The sequence below is a fragment of the Rhincodon typus genome, chromosome 10 (assembly GCF_021869965.1).
Source record: "Rhincodon typus isolate 14 chromosome 10, sRhiTyp1.1, whole genome shotgun sequence".
NCBI lineage: Eukaryota > Metazoa > Chordata > Chondrichthyes > Orectolobiformes > Rhincodontidae > Rhincodon > Rhincodon typus.
This window is the reverse complement of record NC_063341.1, coordinates 36,951,133-36,978,507: the sequence shown is the minus strand read 5'-3', so window position 1 is coordinate 36,978,507 and position 27,375 is coordinate 36,951,133. Positions and strand designations below refer to the sequence as shown.

Below are 27,375 nucleotides of genomic sequence, written 5' to 3'. Positions count from 1 at the left end.
CATACGAAGTGGCATTCACTGATGATTGCAACGTTCAACTGAATTCACAACTGCTCAGATAACGAACCAGTCTGCACCTGCATGCAGCGAGACCTGGATAACATTCAAGTTTGGACTGATAAGTGTCAAGTAACATTTGTGCCACACAAGTACCAATCAATGACCATTTCCATCAAGAGAAAGTCTAACCACCTCTTTCTGACATTCAACAGCATGGCCATCACTGAATTCTCCATCATTGACATCCTGGAGGTCATCGATGACCAGTAATTTATCTGGATCAACCACATCAATAGTGCAAGTAGTGGGTACAATGTGTTGCAAGAGCAGGTCAGAGGCTGGTACGTTGTGGCAGGTAACTCTTCTTTACTCCCAAAAGTCCTTCTGATGTCTGCAAGGCACTAGTCAGGAATGTGATTCAATATTCTCCACCTGTCCAGATTAATACAATTCTGACCGCACTCAAGAAACTTAATGACATCCAAGACAAAGCGGGCAGCTTCACAACTACAATTTAAACATTCACTCACCTGTCACTGTAGGCATGCAAATGAATACACCAAGCACTATTTACAAGATGTACTTTAGCAATTCGTCAACACTTCAACAGAAATTTCTGAACTTATTACCCCTACCCTCTTGAATGACAACAACAGTAGGTGCATGGCCACACCAACTTTTATAATTTCCCCTCCATGGCAAGCACTATTCTGAGTTGAGACTATAATGTCATTCTTTCACTGTTGGGTCAAACCCTGAATCTCCTTAGCGGTCCTGAAAGAGCACCTACAACACATACACTGCAGTGGTTCAAAAAGGAAGCTCACCAACACCTTCTCAGGAGCAATCAGGGCTTGGCAACGTATGTTGGCCTTGCAATAATGCTCACATCACAATGATTAACCAGTCACAAACTTCAACCACTGGAACAATTCACAGTTTAACAAATCACTGTCAAGATTGATTTCATAACCACATTGCAGTGTATTTTACTCCTAGTACCTATTCTCATGAATTAGTTCAGTCCACATCTGCCTGGCTTTATAGGTGTGGTTTTTGCAGCCAGTGACAAGTAATGTGTTTTACAAAATGGTGAAATAAAAAGTGTTACATTACCATGGGACTAAGATAGAAACTGTAATGTCTCAAATGTAAACAGCAATTTTTATTATCTTAAAAATCGATTATGGAGCGGAGAATATAAAATTAGATATTCAGGATTAGGCAGTGTTTAGCAGCACTCATTTAACGCAGAGTAATTTTTTCATGTGTTTACACAACATCATCAATGGGATAAAAAGGGGATGTTCACATCAAATCAGTGATTTCTACTTGTTTTCTAACCTGAGGACTTCAACATCTCAGAGAGGCAAAAGGAATCACTGACAGCAGCTTTTGAATTTAAATGTAAATATTGGTATTTGCTGTGTTACCCAAAACACAAGACCAGTTTCAATGTCATTGTACCATAAAGTCCATACCATAAATTTCCAATGTGCCTACAGAAACCTCTTTAACTTTGTTGTGGTTAACACAAACTTCAACCTGCATGTCAGTGGAAATAAGGTATCTGTGGCTTTCCTAACTATGCTACCATGAGAAAAGTTATCTGCAGATTCCTGACTGTAAGAATTGCTTGCAATGACAAATAAGGTGCAAAAACATCTAACTCGTCAAAGAAACAGCTAATACTGTTTCAAAAGATATACATACTCATATGTTTGAACACAGAAATCAGTTTACATACTTTCAGATACTGCCTTATTCCATTTACACTATATGTATACAATGCAGCACATGTAAGAGAATGAAATTGTTGTAAACTTACCTTCTGCAAACATGTCAAATTGGAATCTCTGTGAAACATGTGGAGCATTGGAACACTACTGTTAACAGGAGAAAACAAAATGGTAAATAATTTGAATAGGCTGTATTGGAGCATTTCTGAGATTATAATATTCTACTGGGTATACTAAATAGTACCCTAATATTCAGAGCATTCAAAGTGTTAAGAAAACACAATTTATTTATTTTGAATTCAACAGTTAGAACACACATTAGTGAATGATTATAGTTGGAACACACATTAGTGAATGATTATAGTTGGAACATACTTCCTCTGTTGTATATTTCCAGCATGTTTTAAAGCAAAAATGTATAGCACAATAATGTACAAAAAAATCACCACTACTATGTGTGGATCTTGACTCTTTTACTAATTTACTTCTACATCTCAACAGGCATAAATTGGGTACAGTTTCTTGGGTACAGGTCCAGGCATGTCAACACCCAAAATTTCATAATCCATCTATGAGTCTTGACGAGGAGTATTAGCGATGTAGCTAGTTGTGGAATCATTAGCTCGTAGTCAGGAGCAGGAACCCAAGCTGACTTTGCTTTCCATGACTGAAGAACATGGAGGCTAATTGTACTATCCCCATCATTACCTCAGCTGAGGCCAGCTAACTGAGCAGAGACGAAGGAGTAAAGCTTTCCAATTACTTCTTGGATAAAATCACTAAGCTAGCAGCTACATTATTTACTATGCAGGGATACATAAACAGCAGAGATTTCCATTTGAAAGAAAACCGTTTGAACAAAGATTTTCAAATTCGAAGAAGAGTTCAATGAAAAGAGATGTGCAAATGCAGTACTTTGCTTGTTCTTTGCACTTTGATACATTCAATAGTTCGAGAATTATATGATATATTTTGTCATTAATTATTTATCACATCTGTCAAGAGACATAAAAGGTTGTTGGAAGAGCAGACTTAGCTTCATTTTTGCTGGTATAGCATTTATGAGGAAAAGGAAATACATGCAATACCAGACCACAAAATGAAGGCTGGAAAACCACAGAACTGTTTCAAACCTAGGGTTATTGGAAAAAGAAGGAACAATCCTGAAGATGGAAAATTGGTCACTAATTTTCCTGGAAAACCAAAAGACTGATTATTAGCCAGTGTGAGAAATTGTCCTCTGGATCATGTCAGATGGCTAGTAAACTAAAGAAAAAGCTGCAGAATATTTGTAAAAAAACAGGGCTGAGAAAATCAATTTTTTTTAAAAAAAGAACTGCGAATGCTGGAAATCAGAAAAAAAAAATCAGAAATTGCTGGAAAAACACAGCAGGTCTGGCAGTATCTGTGGAGAGAATGCAGAGTTAATGTTTCAGGTTCAGTGACCCTTTTTCATTCTTCAGATGAGAAGATCAATATTACTTGCTCATAACACAGCAACGTGTACCTACATAACACTTCTAGCACATTGAAATGTTGCAAGACAAGCTTTATCAAACAAAATTCAGTACCAAGTCACAAGGAAGTATTAGGGCAGTTACCAAAAGCTGGGTCAAAAAGGATTGTTTTTCTTAAGAAAAATCTTAAGGGTAGAAGAAAATTAAAATGTGGAGATATTTACAAAGGAAATTACACACCTAAATCTCTCAGCAACCTCAGGTAACACCACCAATGGCTGCACGATTAAAATGGAGAAAATTCAATTACAAATCTTGAAATATGTTCCCTGTGGTACTCATATCTTATAAATAAATCTTTTTCTTAAGAAACATCCTACATTGTTACCTACATTAATAACAAAATATTAACTGATGTTCTTGTTTTAAGAATAAATCAAAGCACAGAAGCGCCATTACATCAATTAAATTTATTGTTTTCACACTATGTACAAATTGCCACACCACAAATTCTGCTTCACGTCATGTAGGATCAATTTTGGTTACCGAGCAGAAAACCAACAGAAGGTGAATGAGGCATGAACAAAACTGCCACAAGGAGACCTCCCAATTTCTATATTGTCTATTCTTCATGACTGAGGTGAGCTAGCAGCAAGAAAAGTGCTCCTCATGGGCAGATTCTCAAGGACTTCTGGCAACTTAAAGGGGCGATCGATTGATCTGGAGACAGAGGAAGGGCATTAATACTGGCAGAGTCTTGAGGCTTTCCAGCATTTCAAACCATTCTTCCAACAGAAACTGGCACACAATAGAAACACTGGTGACAGAATCTCATCGTGCAGGTTTCCTTCTAATAGTAGTAATAATAACATTGTTTCTGCAGCAGAGCAAATACATGAAGTATGAAGGATAATATGACTACAGTCGGCATCCCTTTTAGATTGTATAGCTGGACATTGCCAGACTCGTCCCAGTATTTGAATCATTGTTAGATGACTCCACTAATGTATTTGTTGAGGATTCCAGATGAGCCAACTATCTTACTTTGTCACATTCCACAGCTGTGTCTGGGTTCCATAAAGTAAAAAGCCAACATGCAGCCTGTATTTCCAAACATCATAACTTTCTACGCATTGGCAAAAAAATGAGATGATGGACAAATGACATAACATAAAAGCATCATGGCAGCTGCCAGAAAGCATGCACAGACCTGCAGGAATGGAGTGGGACCCATTGCGATTCATGTAGTATATTGTTCTGTGAGAAGGAGTCTACAGGACAGTGTAAGTACAGTCAATGGTTGAATCTGAAACAACCTCCAATCTAGGCAAACTCCAAAATTCTGTTCTGCTGCTTCTGAATGTCAATGCACAAAACATCGAATGGGAGCCTTCCCAATGACAAGCCTAATAATTATATCTCAACCAACATCACTTAAACAGATTACCCGGTCATGTAACACACTGGTTGTCAGGTGTGGTATGCACAAATTGGAGCCATTTTTCTCAACAATGAAACTTAGCTTTGTTGTGAAGCCATTATATAAATGCAAGCTCTTTCTCACAAAACTACAGATGTGTTTGGTTTAAGTATCAAATTAATGCATTCCCCAACACGAGATTTATTACTGTAGACCCAGCAGAAAGGAGATTATATTTATCCCTCTTTGCCTGAGGGCAGTCATGAACTACTTTACAGATGAAAAATGCCCTATTTTACTAAACAAACAACAAGTACAAGGATTCCTTTGTATACCGTGGAAACCTACAAAACGTTACAAAGTTGGAGTAAATTGCACCCTTATGATAGTTGCTTATCACACCATTAGGTAGCACAATTGCAGCAGTAAGTTGTGTTCATGTTTGGAGCATTTCAGTACTTCTTTTTAGTGCATTACTTGATATATTAAGTAGGTGGAGGGCTAGAGTTTAATCAAGAACTGCTTACCCCTTTGCAAATCAATTCAATCGGCATCAATACCTGGGTAGAAAAGCGTTTCTTGACAAATCCAGCAGCTATAATCGCAAGCCTTCCAACTTCCTTGTTAGCTAGCTAAAAGCCTTCAACCTTATAAAAGGTCACATAAGACAATTTGCAATATACCAGACATTTACACTTGCAAAATGTCAACTCCAATGCCTTGCCTCAGACTTATCAATCACTAGTTGTTTAATCAAATCCTTAGGTAATAAAAGAGCACAGCAAATAGACATGGCCATGATGAAAAGGATCTTGCCTAAGGAAAGGGAGTAGACCAAGATCTTCCCTGTAATTATTTCATGAAATAATCTGACCTCACAGGAAGTTCTTGGATACTGCAGTGCAGAAACAAAGCTCTGAATCAAAAGCTGTGTCATTGAAGAAAAATGCAAAAAGTCATAGTGAACTTTAAAGTCCTGAGAAAATGTGAAACATGTCATATCTATTGGCATTCTCCAGAGCCTCATCAGATAGACCATGTCCAGCATCAATACTGGAGCTGTCAAAGTGGCTGGACCTTAGAATATGGCAACTGATTGGTTTGCCTTTCCCTGACTATCCTGCACAATAAAGAGTTAAAGTACAGCTCCACATTTCTGAAAGAGCTCTGATTATAATCTCCTGTCAGAAATACAGAGCTCTTTCGATGTAAAAAGAAAAAGAATAGTAATTTCTATGCATGTTTTTCTCATTTTTGGTTTGCAACTGTGAGCTGAAATTGAGATTGAACTTTGGATGTTGAGCTGCAGTTTGTTTATAAAAAAAAAATCAAACAATCTGATATTTGCTAAAGGGAACTGGCCTGGAAAGGTAAGTGCAGGTTAATTATTGTTTTGACACTGGGGATATTAAAAGTACCTGAGATGCATCATGATCAAAGAATTTTACATCTGAAAATGGGCATCAAAGGGAGGCCAGTGTCAGCTAGTCAAACAAAGAGAATGTTGAAGGAAAAAGAGAAACCATTGATTAAAGTGGTCTGGACTGGCTTTTGGTTAGAAGACACTATAGCTGTGAGAGCTGCTGGATGGAGTTTTGGTTGCTCTCTAGATTATATTAGTTATAGGATATTTGAAAGTTCTGAGAAAAGAACCCCAGTCTGCAAGATGTAAGTAAAAGTCTCTAGCAGTCTGCGGAAGCTGTTTGCATTGACTGGTGACTTCAGAGTTCAAGATATACAATCCCACATGCCTGTGAACAACATAATATCCAAGGACTACATGCAGGTTTCATTTAAAATTGCTTCGGTGAACTCGCCAGTTACAATTCAATTACTTTCATTTAATTTATTCCTTAAGTGTGCCTGTTTGTTTGTGCGACAGAGTGGGGGCAATGATCAAAGAAGATTTGGTTGAAATCATAGGCATTAATTAGCTTACCTTGTTGTTTAGCTTGGCTCTGCTGAAGTTACAGTATTAATAATAAATTGTTAATTTCTGTTCAAGCTATAAACCTGTTATCAGTTATTCATAAAGTCTGGTTAAGAACAATTGGGCAATTTTGAACATCATTGAATACTTTAATTTCACTGTGTTGCGATATCCAGTGTTAATGAGTCTGATTTGGTCGGGCTTACTATCCCTGTGTTATAACAGTTGGTAGAACTTCATAGACAGTTTTGTAGCACACGCTAAAAATTATAAACATCATGAAGATCTCACTATGAAAGATGCATACATGCCTAAGGATGTTAGGTAATAATAGGTGGTATCTTTATTTTAAAGAATAATATTTTTACAATGATGAGACAATGAAGAAAGTGCTATGGATTGGCTGATTTTATTTTCCAAAGTAAAGCTATCCTGCACTTATTATTTGCACTTTTGAGCATTTTGATTGATTTTTAAGCCTCACACTTTGCAACGTGTTCAAAAATGAAATCTTGCCAACACAACAAAGCCCCATTTAAATTGTGCTACTGCATGACACAATGGTAAGTCGATCCAAGAAGACATTAGAAAACTTGTAGAATGGACTGTTGAGTGGCATATAGTTTTTAACATAGATAAATATAAAATGACCCACTTTAGTAGGAAAAAGAAGTTTGAAAAATAACTAGAAAAGAAAACGGATCTATAGATACAGGTGAACAGATCATTAAAAGCTGTATTACGGATCAGCAGAAAAATTGAAAATACTAAGGCAAATAGCTCTATTTATAGAGATGTAAAATTCAAAAGTATGAAGCTGTGTTAAATCCTGGTCAAATTGTATAATACTATGCACAGTTCTGATCTCCATACCATAAGGAGGACAGAGAAACAACAGAGAAAGTACAAGAAATATTTATAAGAATGGTACAAGAACTAAGTGATGAGAATAATTGTCGAAGATTGAGCACGTTGAGGCTTCTACAGTGGGATACGTGAATTTGTGGTCTGCAAATACTAAGTCTTTAAATACAGAGTGTGGGTGGTTTGGCTGATTATTTCAATTGATCGTAGACACTGCATGTATCCTGCCTATGTGTCTTGTACATTTGGCGTAATCATTTATTTAAAAGTGCTCCTGTGGTTAAAATGAACGACTTTGCTGGCCACGTAGGTGCTATAAAAATAGGATACTCAGTGGGTAACTGTGGAACACAGATTTTGTTACAAAGAAAGAAGAGCTAATAATTCATGATTTGAAGAAGCTATGAGTGTTATTAACACTTTCCTCTGAATTACGAACTCCACAATACCCAAATACACACTTTATTTGATCCCCATTAAAGTGAGAGATCATAGCTGTTTGCAAAAATGCACTGACTCCCCACCTGATTTTCGGCAATCAGGATCAAGGAGGGCAAAAATCATTCAGGATAAAGCTTCTTTAAAAGGCCTAAATAAAATAAAATTTAAAAAAATTGAGGCAACTAACAAGAGATTGCATTTATAAAGTAATCAGGACATAACAAAACATCCCAACATGTTTCAAATGGACATTATAAGGAAAATTTGATCCTCAGCCACATCAAGCAATATTTGAGAAGCTGGTAAAAATCTTGGTCAAATAAGTAAGTTTCAAAGAAAGTATTTCAGAAGCAAAGAGAGGCCAAAAAGGAGGAGGGATTAAAGAAGTAAATTCCAGACATTAGGGCTCAGGTAGCTGAAGGCACAGCCATCAATGGAGGAGTAATTAAAATTCGGTATGCACAAGAGGTCAAATATAGAGGAATGCTTATATATGTCAGAGGGTTGTGGGATTAGAGGAGATTACACAAATAGGGAGGGACAAGGCCACAGCACATTTTACAAGCAAGAACGAGAATTTTATGATTGAGACATCGTTTGTCCTAGGATGTAGATCAGAAAGAACAACAGGGGATGAATGAACAGGATTTAGGCAACAAAAAGAGGCCACTGTCCGATGTGTCTACACTGGTAGAAAAACAAGTCACCCAGCTTAATCCAACTTTCCAGCATTTGATCCACAGCCCTGTAAGTTACAGCACTTTTTAAAAGAGTTGTGGGTTTATACTTCTACTACCATTCAGGATGCGAGTTCCAGACCAACACATCCTCTCAGTGAAAAACATTTTCCTTATCTCCTCCCTAATCTATCTTCCAATCACTTTAATATCTATCGCCCTGAGTCACTGACCTCTCTGCTATGGTAAATTGCCCCTTCCCACTCTTTCCAACCAAGTCCCACACAACACTGAATGTCTGAATCAATTTTGCTCATAGCCTCTTTTGTTCAAAGGAGAACAACCTCAACCTATCCAATCCAAGCCAACCATGTACAGCTCCAACAACACTTGAGAAGTTCAACACCATCTAGATCAAAACAGTCCACTTAGCACATCATTCAGCACCTTCAACATTCACTCCCTTTACCACCATCACACAGTGGCAGAAATGTGAAGCATCTACAAGATACTTGCAGCAACTCATCATGGCTCTTTCAACAGCACCCTTCAAACCCATGATCTCCACCATCTAGAAGGAAAAGGGCAGATGTGAAGGAAAACCACAACATGCAAGTACCCCTCAAACACCAGCCTGTCTTGGAATTACTGCCAATTTCCACTGCCACTGGGTCAAAATCCTAGAACTCCCTAACAACATTGTGGGTGTTCCAAGACCACATGCACTGCACGGTTCAAAAAGGCAGTTCACCTCTCCAAGACCATCAGGGAGAGGAAATAAATGCTGACTTAGCTAGCAACATCCAAGAATGAATTAAAATACTTTCCTCATTGTTGCATTTTCCAGTCCTAGCAACATTTTCATAAATCTTCTCTGTACCTTCTCCAGTGTAATTAGATCATTTCTGTAGTGATGAGACAAGAACTGCATATAGTACTCATGTTGTGGCCTAACTGATTATCCATACAGCTCCACCATTACCTCCCTGCTCTTGTATTCCATACCTTGATGAACAAAGGAAAGGATTCCACATGTCTTCTTAACCACATTATCAATCTGTCCTGTTACCTTTAGGGATCTGCAGACATTCAATCCAAGTTCTCTCACTTATTCTCCAACAGTATTCTCTCATTTATTGTGTATCCCTTTGCCTTTCTTGACTTCACCAAAGGCATCACCTCAAACTTCTGTGTTGAATTCCATTTCCCACTCTTCTGTCCACGTGACCAGTCCACTAATATTCTCCTGCAGCTGCAATGTTTCCAAGCTATCAAGCATGCAGCAGTAAAAGAGAATATGGTCAGCAAATTTTGAATATCCTTAAATTTTTTTAAGGATACAAAGTGGGAGTCTAGCCAGGAGTGTGTTGAAATAGTTATGTCTAGTTGAACAATGGCTTTCAGCAGCGGGGATTAATGTAACTATAAAAGTGGAAATAGGTAATCTTGTGATGGCATTGAGGTGTGGTTGCAAGTTCATCTCAAGTTGAAAAATGATCCTAAATTTATGAATACTTTGGTTGCTGAGTGTCAGATGATCAGTATCACTGTGTTCAGATGAATTCATCATGAGGTAGCATATAGATGAGAAATGGTAGGAATCCCAAGGAAAAATCCCTGGGAGGATATCAGAAGTAACAATCTGGAAACAGATAGAGAAAAGCCACTGCAAGCAATGCTCTAGTTACGATTAGATAGGGAAAAACTGAGCCAGGCAATTAAGTCCGACACAAATACATGAGTGTAAAAGAGGATGGTGTCATAAATCATGTCAAAGGCTAGAGACATGTCATTAGGAGTGAGAATGAGTAGATTAGCTTTGTCACAGTCACATAGGATTTCATTTGTAACTTTATAGAGTCAATTCAGTATTGTGACAGGGGTAGGAGCCTGATTGGACGGTTTCTGGGTAAGATGGCCACATCTTTTGGAAGCAACATTTCAAGGACTTTGGAAAGGAAAGAGAAATTAATTGGAATAGGTTAATGAATGACACTTCAGTTGAGAACATCTTTAAGGACTAATACTGGGCATGCCTGAATATATTCCCAAAAATATGTTCAGATTAAAAGGGATCAAATTAAAAAAGGAAATGAAGAAGAAATCAACTTCTGTATGTTCTGAAGAGGAAGGGGTCAATGAAATTAAAATGAGAAAAGTTAAAAGACATCAAAGTGGAAGTTAAAAGAGCGAAGAGAGATCTAGGAATAAAACATATAACAGAAATTAACAGCAATTACAAAAAAAAATTACAATAGGAAAAATAGAGCATTTAGAGAAGAAGGGACAACCTGAAAAATCCAAGTGAGCTTGAAATTGAGGACAACACAAGGCTGTAAACATTCTGAATAACTACTTTCTCCAAATGTTCACAAAGGAAGTCATGAGCAACATTCCCTACCCAACAGAAGAGAGTTCAGATTCTAAGTGTTAACAAACTTTGAAAAGAAAGGCAAACAAAGAGGCAACACAGACAATTGAAATATCTGCAAATGAACTGAGTCAGATTGCAACATGGCACAGTGAACAAATCCAAATTAGATATTAGTTAAGAAGAAGAGTAGGAAGAGACAAGTTCAAATGTATCTGAATATCTGATCTGCCTATCTTTTAAGAAAGGATTCTCAACAATCAAAGTGGATAGAAGAAAAGTCTCAGGGGAGGATGTGTTCTTGGATGTGATGAGGTTAATGCCGATGGAGTGCCACAAGTACCATGAATGTGATGATGTCATGAGGACAGGCAGGGAGATTAACTAAAGATCATGAAGGAATCAAATCTAAGATAAGACCTTTCTGTCAGTCCCTGTAAAAAGTATACCGCATGCCTAGTGTATACAACAAGCTATATCTTGTCTTTTACAGCAAACTCATCTAGTTAGACCACCTTCATGATGATCTTGAAGATCATACCATAGTCAGAGGAGCAAATATGCAGAGATCTCGGATAGAAAAGAGAATAAAAGGATTGAAGCAATAGGGGATTTTAATTTTCCACACATTGACAGGGACTGCCATAGTTTCAAAGGCTTGGATGGTGAGGAATTTGTTCAACGTGTTCAAGAAAATTTTCTTTATCAATATGTAAATATACGTACTAAAGAAGGAACAAAACTTTACCTTCTCTTGGGAAATAAGGCAGAGCAAGTGATTGAAGTTGGGGAGCAAGTTGGGAACACTTTGGGACGAGTAATCATAATTCTATTAGATTTAAAGTAACTATGGAAAAGCCTTCCATAAATGTCAAAATTTCCTAATTGGAGTAAGGCAAATTTTAATATAATCAGACAAGAACTTTCAAAAGTTGATGGGAGTAGTCAAGTGAGAGGCTTTCAAGAGTGTGATAACAAAACTTCAGAGGCATTATGTTCCTGTTTGAAAGAAAAGTAAGGCTGGTGAGAGTAGGGAACAATGGATGTATAAAGAAATTGAGGGTCCAGTCAAAAATAAGAAAGAATCATATATTGCAAATAGACAACTGGGATCAAATGAATCTCTGAGACAGTATAAAGAGTATATGGGCATTTTAAGAGGAAAATCAGGACGGCAAAGAGGGGATATGAGATAGCCCTAGCAGATAAGGTTAAGGATAATCCAAAGAGATTCTACAGATACATTAACAGCAAAAGAGCAACTAGAGAGAGAATAGGGCTCCTTAAAGATCAACAAGGTGATCAATGTGTTGAATCTCAGGTGATGGGAGAAATACAGAATGAACATTTTGCATTGCAGAAAAACATGGAGACTAGAGAACTTGGGGAATAAATATTGATGTTTTCAGAAGGGAAATCAGAAGAGCAAAAAGAGGATATGAGATGGATCTGACAGACAAGGTTAAAGATATTCGCAAGAGGTTCCATAGCTATATTAACAGTAAAAGGGTGGCTAGGGAGAGAATAAGCCCCCTTAAAGATCAGCATGGCAGTCTATGTGTGGAGCCACAGGAGATGGGGGAGATTTTTAAAGAATATTTCTCCTCAGTGTTTACTGAGGAGAGAATCATGCACGCTAAAGAAATAAGGGAAACAAGTGGGGATGTTTTAGACTGCATACACATTACCAGAGAGGAGGTGTTTGCAGCCTTAGATCGCATTAGGGTGGATAAATCTCCTAGGTCTGATCAAGTCCATCCTCGGACGCTGTGGGAGGCTAGGGAAGAAACTGCAGAGGCCCTTGCAGAGAGTTTTGCTTCATCTTTAGCCACTGGTGAACTTCCGGAAAACTCAAGGGTGGCTAATGTTTTTCCGTTGTTTAAGAAAGGTAGCAAAGACAAGCCAGGAAACTACAGGCCAGTGAGCTGACATCAGTGGTAGGCAACTTATTCGAGAGGATACTGAGGGACAGGATCAACCAACATTTGGATAGTCAAGGTCCGATTAGGGATAGTTAGCATGGATTTGTGCACAGGAAGCCATGTCCGAAAAATCTTTTAGAGTCTTTCGAAGAGGTAACCAAGAGGATACATGAGGGTAGGGCAATAGATGTTGTCTGTGTGGACTTTAGCAAGGCCTTTGACAAGGTCCCGCACAGCAAGCTAGTCATGCAGATTAGGTTGCATGGGATCCAAGGAGAGCTAGCTAATTGGATTCAAAATTGGCTCGATGGTAGGAAGCAGAGGGTGATGGTCGAAGGTTGTTTCTCGGATTGGAGGCCTGTGAATAATGGTGTGGCACAGGGGTCGGTGTTGGAACCTTTGTTATTTGTTATTTACATAAATGATCTAGATGTGAATGTACAAGGTATGATTAGTAAGTTTGCAGATGACACAAAATTAGGAGGTTTCGTTGATAGCGAGGAAGGTTATCAAAAATTACAGAAGGATCTTGATCAGATGGGGAAATGGGCTGAGAATTGGCAAGTGCAATTCAATACAGATAAGTGTGAGGTGTTGCACTTTGAAAAGTTAAACCAAGGTACAAGTTATATAGTAAATGGTAAGGTCCTGAGGAGTGTTGTGGAACAGAGGGATCTTGGAGTACAAGTACATAGTTCATTGAAAGCGGCGTCACAGGTGGGCAGGGTGGTTAAGATGGCACTTAGCATGCTGGCCTTCATCAGTCGAGGCACTGAGTATAGGATTTGGGACGTTATGTTAGAAATGTACATGTCGATGGTGAGGCCGCACTTGGAGTATTGTGTATAAAATCATGAGGGGCATAGATAGGAAGGATGTATATAGTCTTTTTCCCAGGGATGGGGAATTGAAAACTAGAGGTTTGAGGTGAGAGGGGGAAGATTTAAGGACCTGACGGACAACTACTTCAAGCAGAGAGTGATGCGTATACGGAATGGGCTGCTAGAGAAAAGTGATTGAGGCAGGTATAATAGCAACATTTAAGAAACATGTGGATAGGTAAATGGATAGGAAGGGTTTAAGAGGGATATGGACCAAATGCAGGCAGCTGGAACTAGCTGAGTGGGCACCATAGTCAGCATCGACCAGTTTGGGCCAAAGGGCTTGTTTCCATGCTGTATTACTCTATGACTTTTGAAAAGAGTTCACCTTACAAAAGTAGTAGTGCTGGAGGTCTTAGAAAACAAAGATGGATAAATCTCTTGGACCTGATCAAGTCATGTTGTGGGAAGTTAGGGAAGAACTGTGAGGACTGTAGCAGAAATATTTGTGTCATCCATAGCCGTGGGTGAAGTGTCAGACGACCGGAAAGTGGCTAATGTTGTTCCTTTATTTAAGAAAAACAGTAAGGGAGAAGCTTGGAACTCTACTCCTGTGAGCCTGACATTTGTGGTAGGTAAGTTGTGGACAAGGATTCTAAAAGATAGGATTAATATGAATTTGAGAAGCAGGACTGATTAGGGATAGTCAGCATGGTTTTGTGTGAGGGAAATCATGTCTCACAAACTTGGTTGAGTTTTTTGAGGAAGTAATCAAAAAGATTGATGAGGGCAGAGTGATAGACGTTGTTTACAGGGACTTTACTAAAGCTTTGGTAAGGTACTACCTGGCAGACTAATTAGCCAAGTTTGATCACATGGGATTCAGGGTGAGCTCGCCAATTGGATACAAAATTGGCTTGATAGTAGGAAACAGAAGGTGGTGGTGGAGGATTGTTTCTCGGACTACAGGCCAGTGACCAGTGGTGTTCTACATGGAATGTTACTGGGTCCACTTTTGTCTGTCATTTATATAAATGATTTGGATTAGAATATAGGAGGCATGCTTGGTAATTTTGCAGATGACACCAAAATTGGTGGTATAGTGGACAGTGAAGGTTATCTAAGATTACAGAGAGATCTTGATCATTTGGGTCAATGGACTGAAGAGTGGCAGATGGCGTTTAATTTGGATAGATGCAAGGTATTACATTTTGGTAAAACAAATATGAGCAAGACTTATACAATTAATGGTAAGCCCCTGAGTAGTGTTGTAGAACAGAGACAGCCTAGGGGCTCAGTTACATAATTCTTTTAAATTTGCATCACAGGTAGACACGGTGGTTAAGAAGGCACGTTTGCCTTTACTGCTGAGACCTTTAGGTACAGGATGTAATGTTGAGGTCGTACAGGACATTAGTGAGGCCTCTTGTGGAGTACTGTGTGCAGTTCAGGTTGCCCTGCTATAGGAAATATATTATTAAATTGTAGAGGGTTTAGAAAAGATTTACCAGGATGTTGCCAGGAATAGAGAGTTTGAGATATAAATAGGGGCTGGATAGCCTAGGACTTTTTTCACTGGAGTATTGGGGTCACCTTGGACGTCATGAGGATCAGAGATAAGATGAATACCAAGGGTCTTTTCCTTCGGGTGGGAGAGTTCAAAAGTTGGGGGCATATTAAGCAGAGAGGAGAAAGTTTTAAAAAGGATATGGGGTAAAGTTTTTACACAGAGAGTGGTTACTGTGTGGAATGACCTGAGACAGGAAGTGGTAAATTCTGGTATAGTTACAATATTTAAAAGACATTTGGATAAGCACATGAATAGGAAAGGTTTGGAGGGATATGGGCCAAATGCACGCAAGCCAGGGAACTAAAGGCCAGTGAACCTGACATCGGTAATAGAAGCTCATAGAATCCCTACAGTGTGGAATCAGGCCCTTTGGCACAACAAGTCCACATTGACCCTGGGAGCATCCTATCCCCCTAATCTACACATCCCTGAACACTACGGGAAATTTAGCATGGCCAATCCACCTAGCCTGCACATCTTTGGACTGTGGGAAGAAACCAGAACACCTGGAGGAAACCCATGCAGACATAGGGAGAATGTGCAAACTCCACACAGACAGTCGCCCGAGGTTAGAATCGAACCCGGTCACAGGCACTGTGAGGCAGGAGCGTTAACCATTGAACCACTGCGCTGCCCTTGTGGAAGGGAATCCTGAGGGACAGAATTTACATGTATTTGGAAAGGCAAGGACTGATTATGAATAGTATGCATGGCTTTGTGCTTGGGAAATTGAGTCTCACTAACTTATTTGAGTTGTTTTGAAGTAGTAAGAGGATTGATGAGGGCAGAGCAGTGGATGCGATCTATATGGACTTTAGTAAGACATTCAACAAGGCTCTTATGGTAGACTGGTTAGCAAAGTTAGATCACATGGAATACAGGAAGAACTGGCTATTTGGATACAGACCTGGCTCAAAGGGATAGAAAAGAGGGTGTTGGTGGAGGGTTGCTTTTCAGACTGGAGGCCTGTGACTGGCGGTGTGCCACAAGAATCAGTGCTGGGTCCATTGCTTTTTGTCACTCATATAAACGATTTGGATGTGAACATAGGAGGTATGGTTAGTAAGTTTGCAGATGACGCTAAAATTGGGAGGTGCAGTGGACAGCGAAGAAGGCGACCTCAGAATACAACAGGATCTTGATTTACAAGATGTTGCCAGGGTTGGAGCAATAGGGAGAGGGTAAATAGGCTGGGGCTATTTTAACCTGAAGCGTCAGAGGCTGTGGGGTGACTTTATAGAGGTTTATAAAATCATGAGGGGCATGGATAAGGTAAATAGGCAAAGTCTTTACCCTAGGATGGGGGAGTCCAAAACTAGAGGGCATATGTCTAAGGTGTGAGGGGAAAGATATAAAAGGGACCTAAGGGGCAACTTTTTCACGCAGAGGGTAGTGCGTGTATGAAATGAGCTATCAGAGGAAGTGGTGGAGGCTGGTACAATTGCAACATTTAAAAGGCAACTGGATAGGTTCATGAAGAGGAAGGGTTTAGAGGGATATGGGCCAAATGCTGGCAAATGGAACTAGATTTATGTAGGACATCTGGTCGGCATGGGCGGTTGGACTGAAGGGTCCATTTCCATGCTGTATGACTCTATGGCATTAGACTAGTAGGTGGCCATACTCATCCATACTAAATCATGCAGGCTTTGGAGAAATATAAAGCCAGAAGATATTAGTGTTGGCACATACAACAGAACATTACAATCAATTAAGTTTCAAAAAAAAGAGTTGGACAAGGGAATACAGGTTTAAGCTACTAAAAACATAACTTCAATATGGATAATGCCAAGGGCTGACCAGCATATTGAATAGGCTTCCAGAGAAAGCAGTGACAATAAAAAACCCAGAATCCTTTAAGAAGCAATTAGACACCGAAGTAGAGACACTTTGTGATCCCTAGATTAAAAAATTAAGATATATCAAATTGCCTTCTGTAATTAACAAGTGATCACTATATGCTCCACCCCCAACTTAGTGGAGAATTCTGTTTATTTTGATTCAAGACTGCAGCACAAATCTGTCAATGTATGTAGTGCAGTGAAAAGATAGAATCAGTTTTTTCTGCTGAAATAGACAACGGTAAGAGAGAAATAAGTATCAAGTTATTTAGCATCTTTTAAAGTCAATAAACTGTCAGGACTGGATGAAATACTTCCCATGCTGCTAAGAAATGCAAAGAAGGCAATAACAGAAACTCTGACTATCATCTTCCAGACCTCTCTAGATGGTTGCGATTGTAGTGCCAGGGGTTTGGAGGATTGTTTATGTTATACTACTGTTTAAAAAAAATAGTTCAATTAATTATAGGCCTGTCGGCCTAACTTTGGTGATTAACAGCTTATTAGAAAATATTCTTAAGGACAATATAAATTGTCATTTAAAATGCCACAGGTTAATCAAGGACAGACAGTATGCTTTTTTTTAAAGGCAAGATCATATCTAAATTTGTTGAGTCAATTAACAAGGAGGGTTGATGAGGGTAGCATGTTGCTGTAGTAGGCATGGGTTTTTAGCAAAATATTTGACACGATCACACATAACTGACTTGTGAGAAAAATAATCCAAGGATCTAAAGGAGAGTGACAAATTGGATCCAATATTGGATCAGTGGCAGGAAGCATTGCCTAATGGTCAATGGATATTTTTGTGACTAGAAGGCTGTTCCCACTAGGGTTCTGCAGAGCTCAGTGCAGAGATGCTTTCATTTACTGATATACAACAATCATTTAGACTTAATGTAGGAGTGATTAAGAAGTTTGCAGATGATACAATAATTAGCTGCTTGGTCGGTAATATGAAGAAAGTTGTAGACTGCAGGCAGAAGTCAGTTGGCTAGGGAAGTGGACAAAAAAAGAGACAAACATATGCAGTCTGGAGAAGTGTGAAATAATGTAGTTGAGAAAGGTAAATAACATAAGAGGATCCACAATAAATGTTAGGACACTGACAAGTTTAGAGGAACAAAGGAATCTTGGACTGCATGTCCACAGATCCCTGAAAGAATCGTACATTTAGATAGGCCGGTTGAGATGGCTTGAGAAACAGTTTTCTTTATTAGCAGAGGCATATTCAGGGGAGATCATGCATAAAGTACATTATACCATTATCCACTAGTTCAGCCACAGCTAGAATGCTGGGTATAATTCTGATTAATATATTATAGAAAGGCTGCGATCACACTAGATAAGGTATAAAAGAGATCTTACAGAGATGATGCTAGAAATGGAAAACTTCAACCATGAGGATAGTCTGGGGGTGTTTTATTCAGATCAGTGGAGGCTGAGGGGAAATTGAATTCAGGTGTATAAGGTCATGAACAGCCTAAAATGGATTGGGTAAACCTGTTTTCCTTAACAGAAGTCAATAATCAGGGTCATAGCTTTACAGGCACTGGCATAAAATTCAGGGAGAAGTTGAGAAGTAATGTTTTAATGCAAAGGGCAGAAGGTGTCTGGAAATCACTGTCCAAAAGGGTGAGAAAAGAAGAAAACTTCATTATATTTAGAAATAGTTAGATAAGCAGTTAACCTGTCATAATTGCAGGATTATGAGCCCAAAGCTGGAAAGTGAAATTTGAGTGAACAGCTTTTGTTTCATTGGCATAGACACAAAGTACCTAGCTTCCTATTTCCATGCCTGAAATTTTCGATGTTTTTTAAAACCACAAGCCTGAATAAATAAGTTTTTATCAGCTAGATATGCACACAAAAAAAAAAACTTACCAGCAAAGTCCAAACATGAGAAGATAAGCAAAATAAATGTTCAAAAACACTGCTGAACTAATGAGGGCTAAGCCAGTGGAAGCAGCTATTTAAAACATAATAACACTACATATCTGGATATAGGCATCGGTAATTAAAGAGGAGAAGAGAAAGTTGAGCATATTGCTGAATTTGGGATGCACACAAAGAAAAGTAATATGTAACAGAATAAAATGCCACAATTTTAAATCATTCTGTTGCATAGAATGAGATCATTGCCAATTAAGACAAACAGCCACAAGAAACAGGACACTGATGATGAAATCGCTTTTCTAAATTAACAAACTGCATTTTATTACTTGCCTGAGGGATAGCTTATACTTCTCCATTATCCAGCGTGCTTTATCTATCATTTGCACCCAAAGAGGCTCTTCATTCATTTGCTTCAACTCACACTTATATGGAAGTCCTGTGTGACAAAAATACACAAGTTTAATAATGGCTCTACATCCAACATATTGGAAAACATTATTAGAAATCTTCTACTAAAGAATTTTGCTTAAATTAAACTAAGGGAGAATGGTTACTTTGACAGCTACATTGACTGAAATGTAAATCTTAAACAGATTTTTCAAAATTAATTCACAGGACGTGGGTATCGCTGGCTAGGTCAACATTTATAGACCATGACAAAGTGCCCTTGAAAAGGTAATGGTGATCTCTTTTCTTGAACCCTACAACTGACTGGGGGATAGGTACACCCAGAGCTCTGTTGTAAGGGAATTCCAGATTTTGACCCAATGACAGCTCCAAGACAGGATGGTGTGTGACTTGGAGGAGAACTTGCAGATGCTGTTTGCATTTTTGCCCTTCTAGTTGCTATAGGTCATGGGATCTGAAGATGATTTTAAAAGAACCCTGGTGCATTTCAAGATCCAAGTAAACTAATATTAAAGTTGACATGGGAACTTATGAAAATTACTGTCAGCAAAATAACAGCAAAACAGAAAATAATGTTTCTAAAAAGTGTTAAACCACCTGGATCAGATGATTTCCAAATTAGCATTTTAGGAGAAGTAGCTGAGAACATTGCAGATAACCTAACTATAAACTTTCAAAATACTTTTAATTGAGGAATTGTGTATATAGGTTGGAAATTCACACTTCATTTTGTTATTTAAGGAAGACAAGAGAAGTAAACCGAGGAATTATAGTCCAGTCAACTTAAGATCCGTTATCAGGAAGTTCCAAAAAGTCTATATAAAGAAGTGGCTGAAAATTTTCAGCCAGAGTCAGCTGGATTTATAAAGAATAAGTCAAAACTGCCAAACATGGCAGAATACTTTGAAAGGGTAATTATAATAGTGGACAGGACAGGTTTAAAAATGGTAATTATCTGAACTTCAAAAGATATTTGATAAAACCCCTCGTAAGTGAACGAGTTAATGTTGAAGTTCATGAAATCAAAGACAAATTAATGATACATAAAGTTGGCTGAGCAGTAGCAGACAGTGAGCAGTAATAATGTGTCCAAAATTTTAGAAGAATAAAACATAAACCTCTCTCTAGCCCTCAACCTTCACCATGCCACACCCATGTCAATCCAAACTACATCCTCTACCTACCCATGGCCCTTTATGGTTCCTATGCCAACTGAGTGTTACATTAATCTATTACCCCCTATCCTTCACCCTTACACCTATATTGTCAGCTTACCTAGCATGTGTCATCGGAAGACCCCAGGACCCTTACAAAGTTTAAATAAAATCAAATGTTAAATATCTATTGCAGGTTTCACTATACTGAAAAAACTCTCATTCATAATACCCATTTACACTTTTATTCCTTCAACAACATACTGCCTTATAAGAACAAACATTTTGTTTACATGCATAGTCCCTTATAATAAGCAGCACAAAATTCATTAGCTTACTTCAAAGAGTCTGGAACCACTTGGAGCTATCAATCAAACTGTGGAATGGTAAGCAACCTACTGCAATAATGGATGGTTGTGAAATTAGTAATGTAACCCAGAAATGGAAACTCTTAGATGTATGTCAACAGGTAGAGTGAAATAACAAATAACCAATTTTTTAGAAACAACGTAAAGGGCAACACTTTAAAATTGCCTAGACAAATCCTCCTGACAATTTTGACAGTGGTTTATGACAGGTCCATTGACTATTCTAATGAGCTTGTAAGTTAATGAGTTTATGCATTCATTATGCACATTCATGCTTAATTTTAACCATTTCAAGGGAACTTTACCTACCCAAAGAGCAAAACATGTCCCCAAAGTTCTCCCGGAGCCAAACTCAAAGGGATACGCTGGCTATCCAAAGAAATGCACAAAGTTCAAACCTGCTTTTGCCCCCAGGTTTCACATTCCCAATTAACCAAAATGTGACTTGGGAGAAAGCAGCTATAAATTTAAATAGCTAGCCGCCTTCGTGAAAAGCAAATTGCCCTCATTCCTCAGAAAAAAAGAGAGGCTTTCCAATCTATGAAAAACCAGGCCATAGGCTCTATGCACAAAGATCATTAAATGTCCAAGACAGGGACTGATAATAAACAAAAAAAGTCTAATGAAATGTTCATCTTGAGGGTTGAATTAGCAGGGTGTAACAGTGATGTCTGGCAAAACAAAATTCTGTTAGACCACATCTGGAGTACTGCAAAGAGATCTGGGCCTTGCAACTGAGGACATATATATTGATTTCAGAGGGAGGGCAACATAGAATTTTCCAGAATTATACCTGGAATCCAGAAGTTGAATTTTGAGGAATTACACAAACAGGACTTTCCTGGGATTCAGAAGGTATGGGGGTGTTTTGATAACATTTCAAGGTATTAACAACAATAGATGGGGTAGATGGGAAGAAACTATTTCCGCTGGCTGGGGAGTCTAGGACTGGAGGCACAGTCTACGAACTATAGCCAGGCCTTCCAGGAGTGGAATTATTAAATACATCTATGTGCAAAGGGTAGCAGAAAATTGGGCTACTCTTCTGCAATTGTCAGTTGGTGCAAGAACCATTGATAATTTTAAATCTTGGGCAGATCGACTTTAGTCAACCATAGGCACTAAAAGATATAGAGCACTAGCAGATCAGATACGATTTTATTCAACTGTGCAACAGGTTCGAGGGGCTACATGATCTACTCCTGTTTGTGTGTGCCTAAAGGTATGCACGGAGGGCTGAGGGATCAAGATTGAGTAGATATAGCATATCATCTGGAGGCTATATTGATGCAAGTGAATATCCAAATACTGCTTAAATGTTATGAGAATTTCTGACTCAACCACCCTTTCAGACAGTGAGTTTCAGATTCCCACCTCCTCTTGGGTAAAAGATTCTCCTGAATGTTCCTCTTTGCCTTCTGTATCTTACCTTTAAATTTATGGCTGTTGACTATTGATTCTTTTACTAATGGATAACTGCCTTCCTATCCACTCCACCTCTGTTGCTCATAATCTTATACTGTTCGATCAAGTCCCCTTTCAACATTCGCTTCCCCAAGGAAAACAATCCCAGCTTATTCTTTACTAATCTGCCAAGAGGGACCGTATCAAAAGCATTGTTAAACTCCATGTCGACGACACCAAATGCATTACCCTCATCAACCCTTCTGGTTACCTCCTCAAAAAATTCGACCTCAAAAAATTGTAACACAGTCAACAAATTGATAGCATACTTTGAAGATTAGGTAAGATCTCAAAGCCATCACGGAGTCATGGGTGCAAGATAGCAAGGCTAAGTTCTGAATATTGAGAGGTATACGGCACTCAAGAAGAATAGGAAGTTAGGCAAAGGTGGAGGAGTAGGACTCTTAATCAAACATGGCAGTAGTACAATAGTTATGACAGGACCTTAGGTCAGGAGATCAATATGTAGAATTGGTTTGGGTGGAGACGAAGAATAGCTGGGGAAATAAGTCACTAGTGGAATTGTCTAAAGGCTCCCTAAAAATAACCACTATGTATGATAAAATATACAAGAAGAAATACTAAGTGTTTGTGATAAACAGATGGAAATAATATTGAGTTGTATATTTAAACCAGATAAATCAGATTGATAACACTAGCTTGGAACAGTAGCCAGTTTGAGAGCTGGTTTTTTGGAGCAATCTATTCTGGACACAACCAGATTTTGGTATTGTGCAATGAGACAGGATTAATTAATGACCTTCGTATGAAGACACCTACAGGCATCAGTGATCACAGTAAGACTGAATTTTACAACCAGTTTGAAAGGCAAAAGATTGGATTTATGACTAATATTTTAAATTTAACTAATGGCAACCAAGTTGGCATGAAAACAGAGTTAACTGAAGTGAACTGTAATACTAAGATAGGACATAGGTCAATAGAGAAGCAGTGGCAGACATTTAAGGGGCTATTTCAAAATACTCAGAATAAGGATACTCCTACAACAAAGCAAAAGTCCAAGGGAGGTCCCACACCCTGTGGTTAACTAAAGTAGGTCAGGAAAGCATCAAAGTTGAGGAAAAAAAGCATTTAATTGTACAAAGGTAAGTGGCAAGTCAGATGATTGGTCAAAATATAAAGAACAGAAGAGGAAGACGACAAAGGTTAATCAAGAGCAAGAAATTAAAATATGTCAGGGAGCTAGCTGGGAATGTAAAAACAGGTAACACATGTTGTTAGTTATCTGAAAAGGAAAAGAGTAAGTAAAGTGAATGTTGGTCCTCCAGAGGGTGAGAATAGGATAGTAGATTATAAAGAAATAGCAGATGAAATGAACAAATTTTGCTTCCGTCTTCGTCATACAGAAAAAAAATCCCAGTAATAGCTGTAAAGGAGGAGATGGAAGTGAGGGACTAGAAATTACAATCTCTAGGGAAGCTGTGCTGAACAAATTGATGGAGCTGTGTGGTAACATATACCTGGGTTCTGATGGACTTCACCCCAGACTTTTAAAAGAGGTGGCTTACGGGGTAGTAGATTCATTAGTATTAATTTTCCAAAATTAGCTAGATACTGCAAAGTAGTAACCTCTCTATTCAAGAAGGGAGGGATGCAGAAGGAAGGAAACTAATTAGCTTAACATCTATCATGGGAAAGTGTCATAATCTTAAGGAGGTTACAACTAGGAAAAATCCAAGGTAATCATGGTTTTCAGGAAGGGAAGTCACGGTTCCACATAAAAGGATATTGTGCGAAGTAGAAAACACGCACAGAAGGCGGCACAGGAGTTTGTAGATTGATATAATAACTTGAGTGAGTGGGCAAAAATCTGGCAGACGGAATATAATATGGGAAAAAGAGAAACTGTTCATTGCGGCAGGAAGAATTTTTAAAAAATATTCTCTAAATGAAGAACAACTTCAAAATTTTGACGTGCACAGGAATCTAGGTGTCTTCATGCTTGACTCACAGAAGATTATTATGCACACACAACAAGCAATTAAGTTGGCTAATGAAATATTACCCCCATTATGAAAAGAGTTGAACATAAAAGTAAGGGTGTTATGCTTCAGTTATAAAGGGTATTTGTGAGAACATATCTCAAATACAGTATGTAGCTTTGATCTCTTCATTTAAGTATGACTGAAAACGCATGGAGTAGGAGGAGAGGGGAGCATTCACAGGAGGTTTACTAGATTGATTCCCAGATAGAATGGGGTGTCCTATGAGGAACGTTGGACAGTCTGGGCCTGTTTTCAGTGAAGCTTAGAAGAGGGAGACTTGACTGAAGTACATAAGAATCTGAACAGTTCAACAAGGCAAATGTGGAAACAAAGTTTCCCCTTTGGTTGAGTTCAGAATTTGGGGGTATGGTTTAAAATCAAAGTTATCTTTTTAGGGCAGAGATGAGAAGAATTTTTTTCTCCCAAGTGGTTGCGCTAGTTTGGAACTTCTGTGAGCTCAACCGTGATCTTACTGAATGGGTCCAGGGGCGAAATGGCCTACTTTTGCTCTAAATTCACAGGTCCCTATGTTTGTGAAAAATAGAAATTCAGTGTCTGCATTAAGTCCAGATTGAAATATTCCAGTGGAGGAAGAGGATGAAGAGCAAGAGGGAAGGTCGCATAATGTTTTGCCTGCCTGATAAATATTAAATAGAAAGTTTTTAATTACCAATACTTACGGAAACGGCCATCTGTGCTGAGTTCATCACTAACTATAAGACATGTCACCTGGGAATAAGGCAAGGAGTTACTTCTATTATATGGACTGATGATCATCCCAACGAACTGAGCTCCTCCACGTGAAAAATAATTCTGAAATTCATAGAAACAAGCAATCAGACTTGTGCGTAAAAAAATTAGAGATTTTTTATTCTATACATTCTATGACATAAAATATAGAATATTAGGAAAAGAGCTTGATTAGTAACAAAGACTGTTCAAATCATCATTACAAGCTTGAATATTCATCTTGTTGTACATTCACATCACAAACCATCTCAAGGTGGAAAATAACAGATTTATCAGATGCAATACCAAACAGACATGAGGAGCACAATGTTTGCTAGACTGTTACTGCTGGCACAAGTGCAGTTTATCATGAATCATTGGAAGGATGCTTCCCTGAGCTTGGCTAATCTTGTAGAATCGGAATAATTTCAATAGCTTGGCAAGTTGTGTGTCTTGTACCTGAGAGTACAGATTTAGAAGACGCAGAAAATGACTGTACTTGGCTTCAGGAGCCTGTCGCTGTATTAAAATTAAAACATTAAAAAACAAATTCTGGCACTGCCCTTGGCAGTGCAACTGACCATCCAATGATCAATGTCTCCTCCAGTGCCCACAACAATGCTAGATGCCAAAGATGAACTTGGCATAAAGAAGCCAATAAGTTGGTCCTCCTACCTTGTGTATTCTTTCCGTCACCTGAAACATAATTCCCGAACAAACTATGTTCACACTTTGTACTGCATTCACTGCATTTACCTGGTATTGGGCATTCCAAATACCCTTGCATTAACTTTTAAAAATGCCTAAAGCAAATTTTTAGTTGTATTTTCTGTAGAGTTTGCTTTGATTTTTCATTCACCAAAGATCCCTAAATCCCTGCAGCTGCAAAGGCACAAATACATCAATGTACTAACACCACTTGAATACAATAATATACCTATCAATATCTGTCAGGAAGTACCGGAATAGCACAGGTGATCTACTAAAGTTACGTCAACTCCATGAGCTCTACTTCACTAAAAAAAATTCTAGTATGATCTATTTATCTGATGGAGCAGGAGATGAAAGAAGAATATCCCTTCCATCACTGCTCACATTTTAGACACATTAGCTCATTCATTTGTAATATTCTTGGATGTTAAGATTCTTATAACTGAATGGTCCCCAAAAAGCTGCCCACTAAGAATAAATGATAATTCATTTCATGATTATATCTTTATAATCAGTATCTGGACAGAAATGAAAGATGCACAAACTATTTCTCTTTAAAATCTTTGAGAAGAAAGTGGAATTTTATAAATTCTGAAACTTTGCAGAGTTTATACCTGGTATTTAGCCTGGGTGTCAATGTCTCTTAAGGATGGATTAGGATCAAATGCAGGATGGGAATGGTACCATCCAACAATGCTGTATCCTCTTCCAGCTAGGGCCTCAGATGCCTGTGTTTGTGACACTGGGTCCATCTCACACTGTAATCCTGTGCTTAAGCTGTTACATGGCTCTGCAACACAGATCTGTAAAAAGGAAATAATCTTTTATTTAAGATATTGATTTTCACAAGCATGTCAAAATAATTTTCTCATCATTGGAGCAGTATTTCGCAAACATTCACTGTTAATTCAACGTTCCTATTTCAGCCGTTATTTAAATTTTTCATTCATTCACCGCACCATTTTATCACTTGAATTTTAAGAAATATTATGCATCCATTTTGTTTCTTTGCCAGTTGTAATGATGTTTTATAAATGTGATAATATAGCTGTTTTAAAATGATGTACAAAGTTAAAATAAACCTGAACATGTTAACTTATTTCACAGGCAATGAAAGAAAAGTGAAGACCAGGGAGGTTAAAACAAATCCAAAATTCCAATTACCTCTAATACTTTCTTTCCTGATGAATATCGCCCACCTAACAGGCCGATCACTTCTGCCATTGATACATGGGCATGCTAAACATGGAGGATATAAGAATATTACTTCTAATGACACAGAAAATTCATGCATTCAACAAATTACCCAGAATCTATAACATTCTGGTTATAACAAGTTGCACAAGTGCTGGGATGGATTTTGTGCCCCCCTACCACTGGATTTGAAAGCAGGAAGAGTGGGAGTGAGCAAGTAAAATCCAACAAGTTTCTTCTCACTGGCCTACTGCCCATTCCTGACCCACCATTGGATTATACAAGCCCTTGTGTTCGATTATGACCTAGGCTCTAGAAAACCACCACAACTATTTTGTCCATTGCCTAGGCTTGTGTTGGAAAAGGAAGTGGGGACTTCTTTTGAAGGCTTT

At 38.4% G+C, this 27,375-nt stretch overlaps 1 protein-coding gene across 1 annotated transcript in view; it reads right to left on the bottom strand.

Moving 5' to 3' along the window:
* Positions 1–899: 899 nt before the first annotated feature.
* The window catches only part of mysm1 (Myb-like, SWIRM and MPN domains 1), a gene marked incomplete at its 5' end in the record, with an annotated part of 70,031 nt that continues 43,555 nt past the window's right edge, over positions 900–27,375 (bottom strand). Inside the window, 6 exons of the mRNA XM_048602086.1 lie at positions 900–923; positions 1,829–1,886; positions 19,280–19,385; positions 25,030–25,162; positions 26,404–26,592; positions 26,954–27,028. Coding sequence (XP_048458043.1) covers positions 900–923; positions 1,829–1,886; positions 19,280–19,385; positions 25,030–25,162; positions 26,404–26,592; positions 26,954–27,028 — 585 coding nt within the window. The remainder of the gene's footprint in view (positions 924–1,828; positions 1,887–19,279; positions 19,386–25,029; positions 25,163–26,403; positions 26,593–26,953; positions 27,029–27,375) is intronic.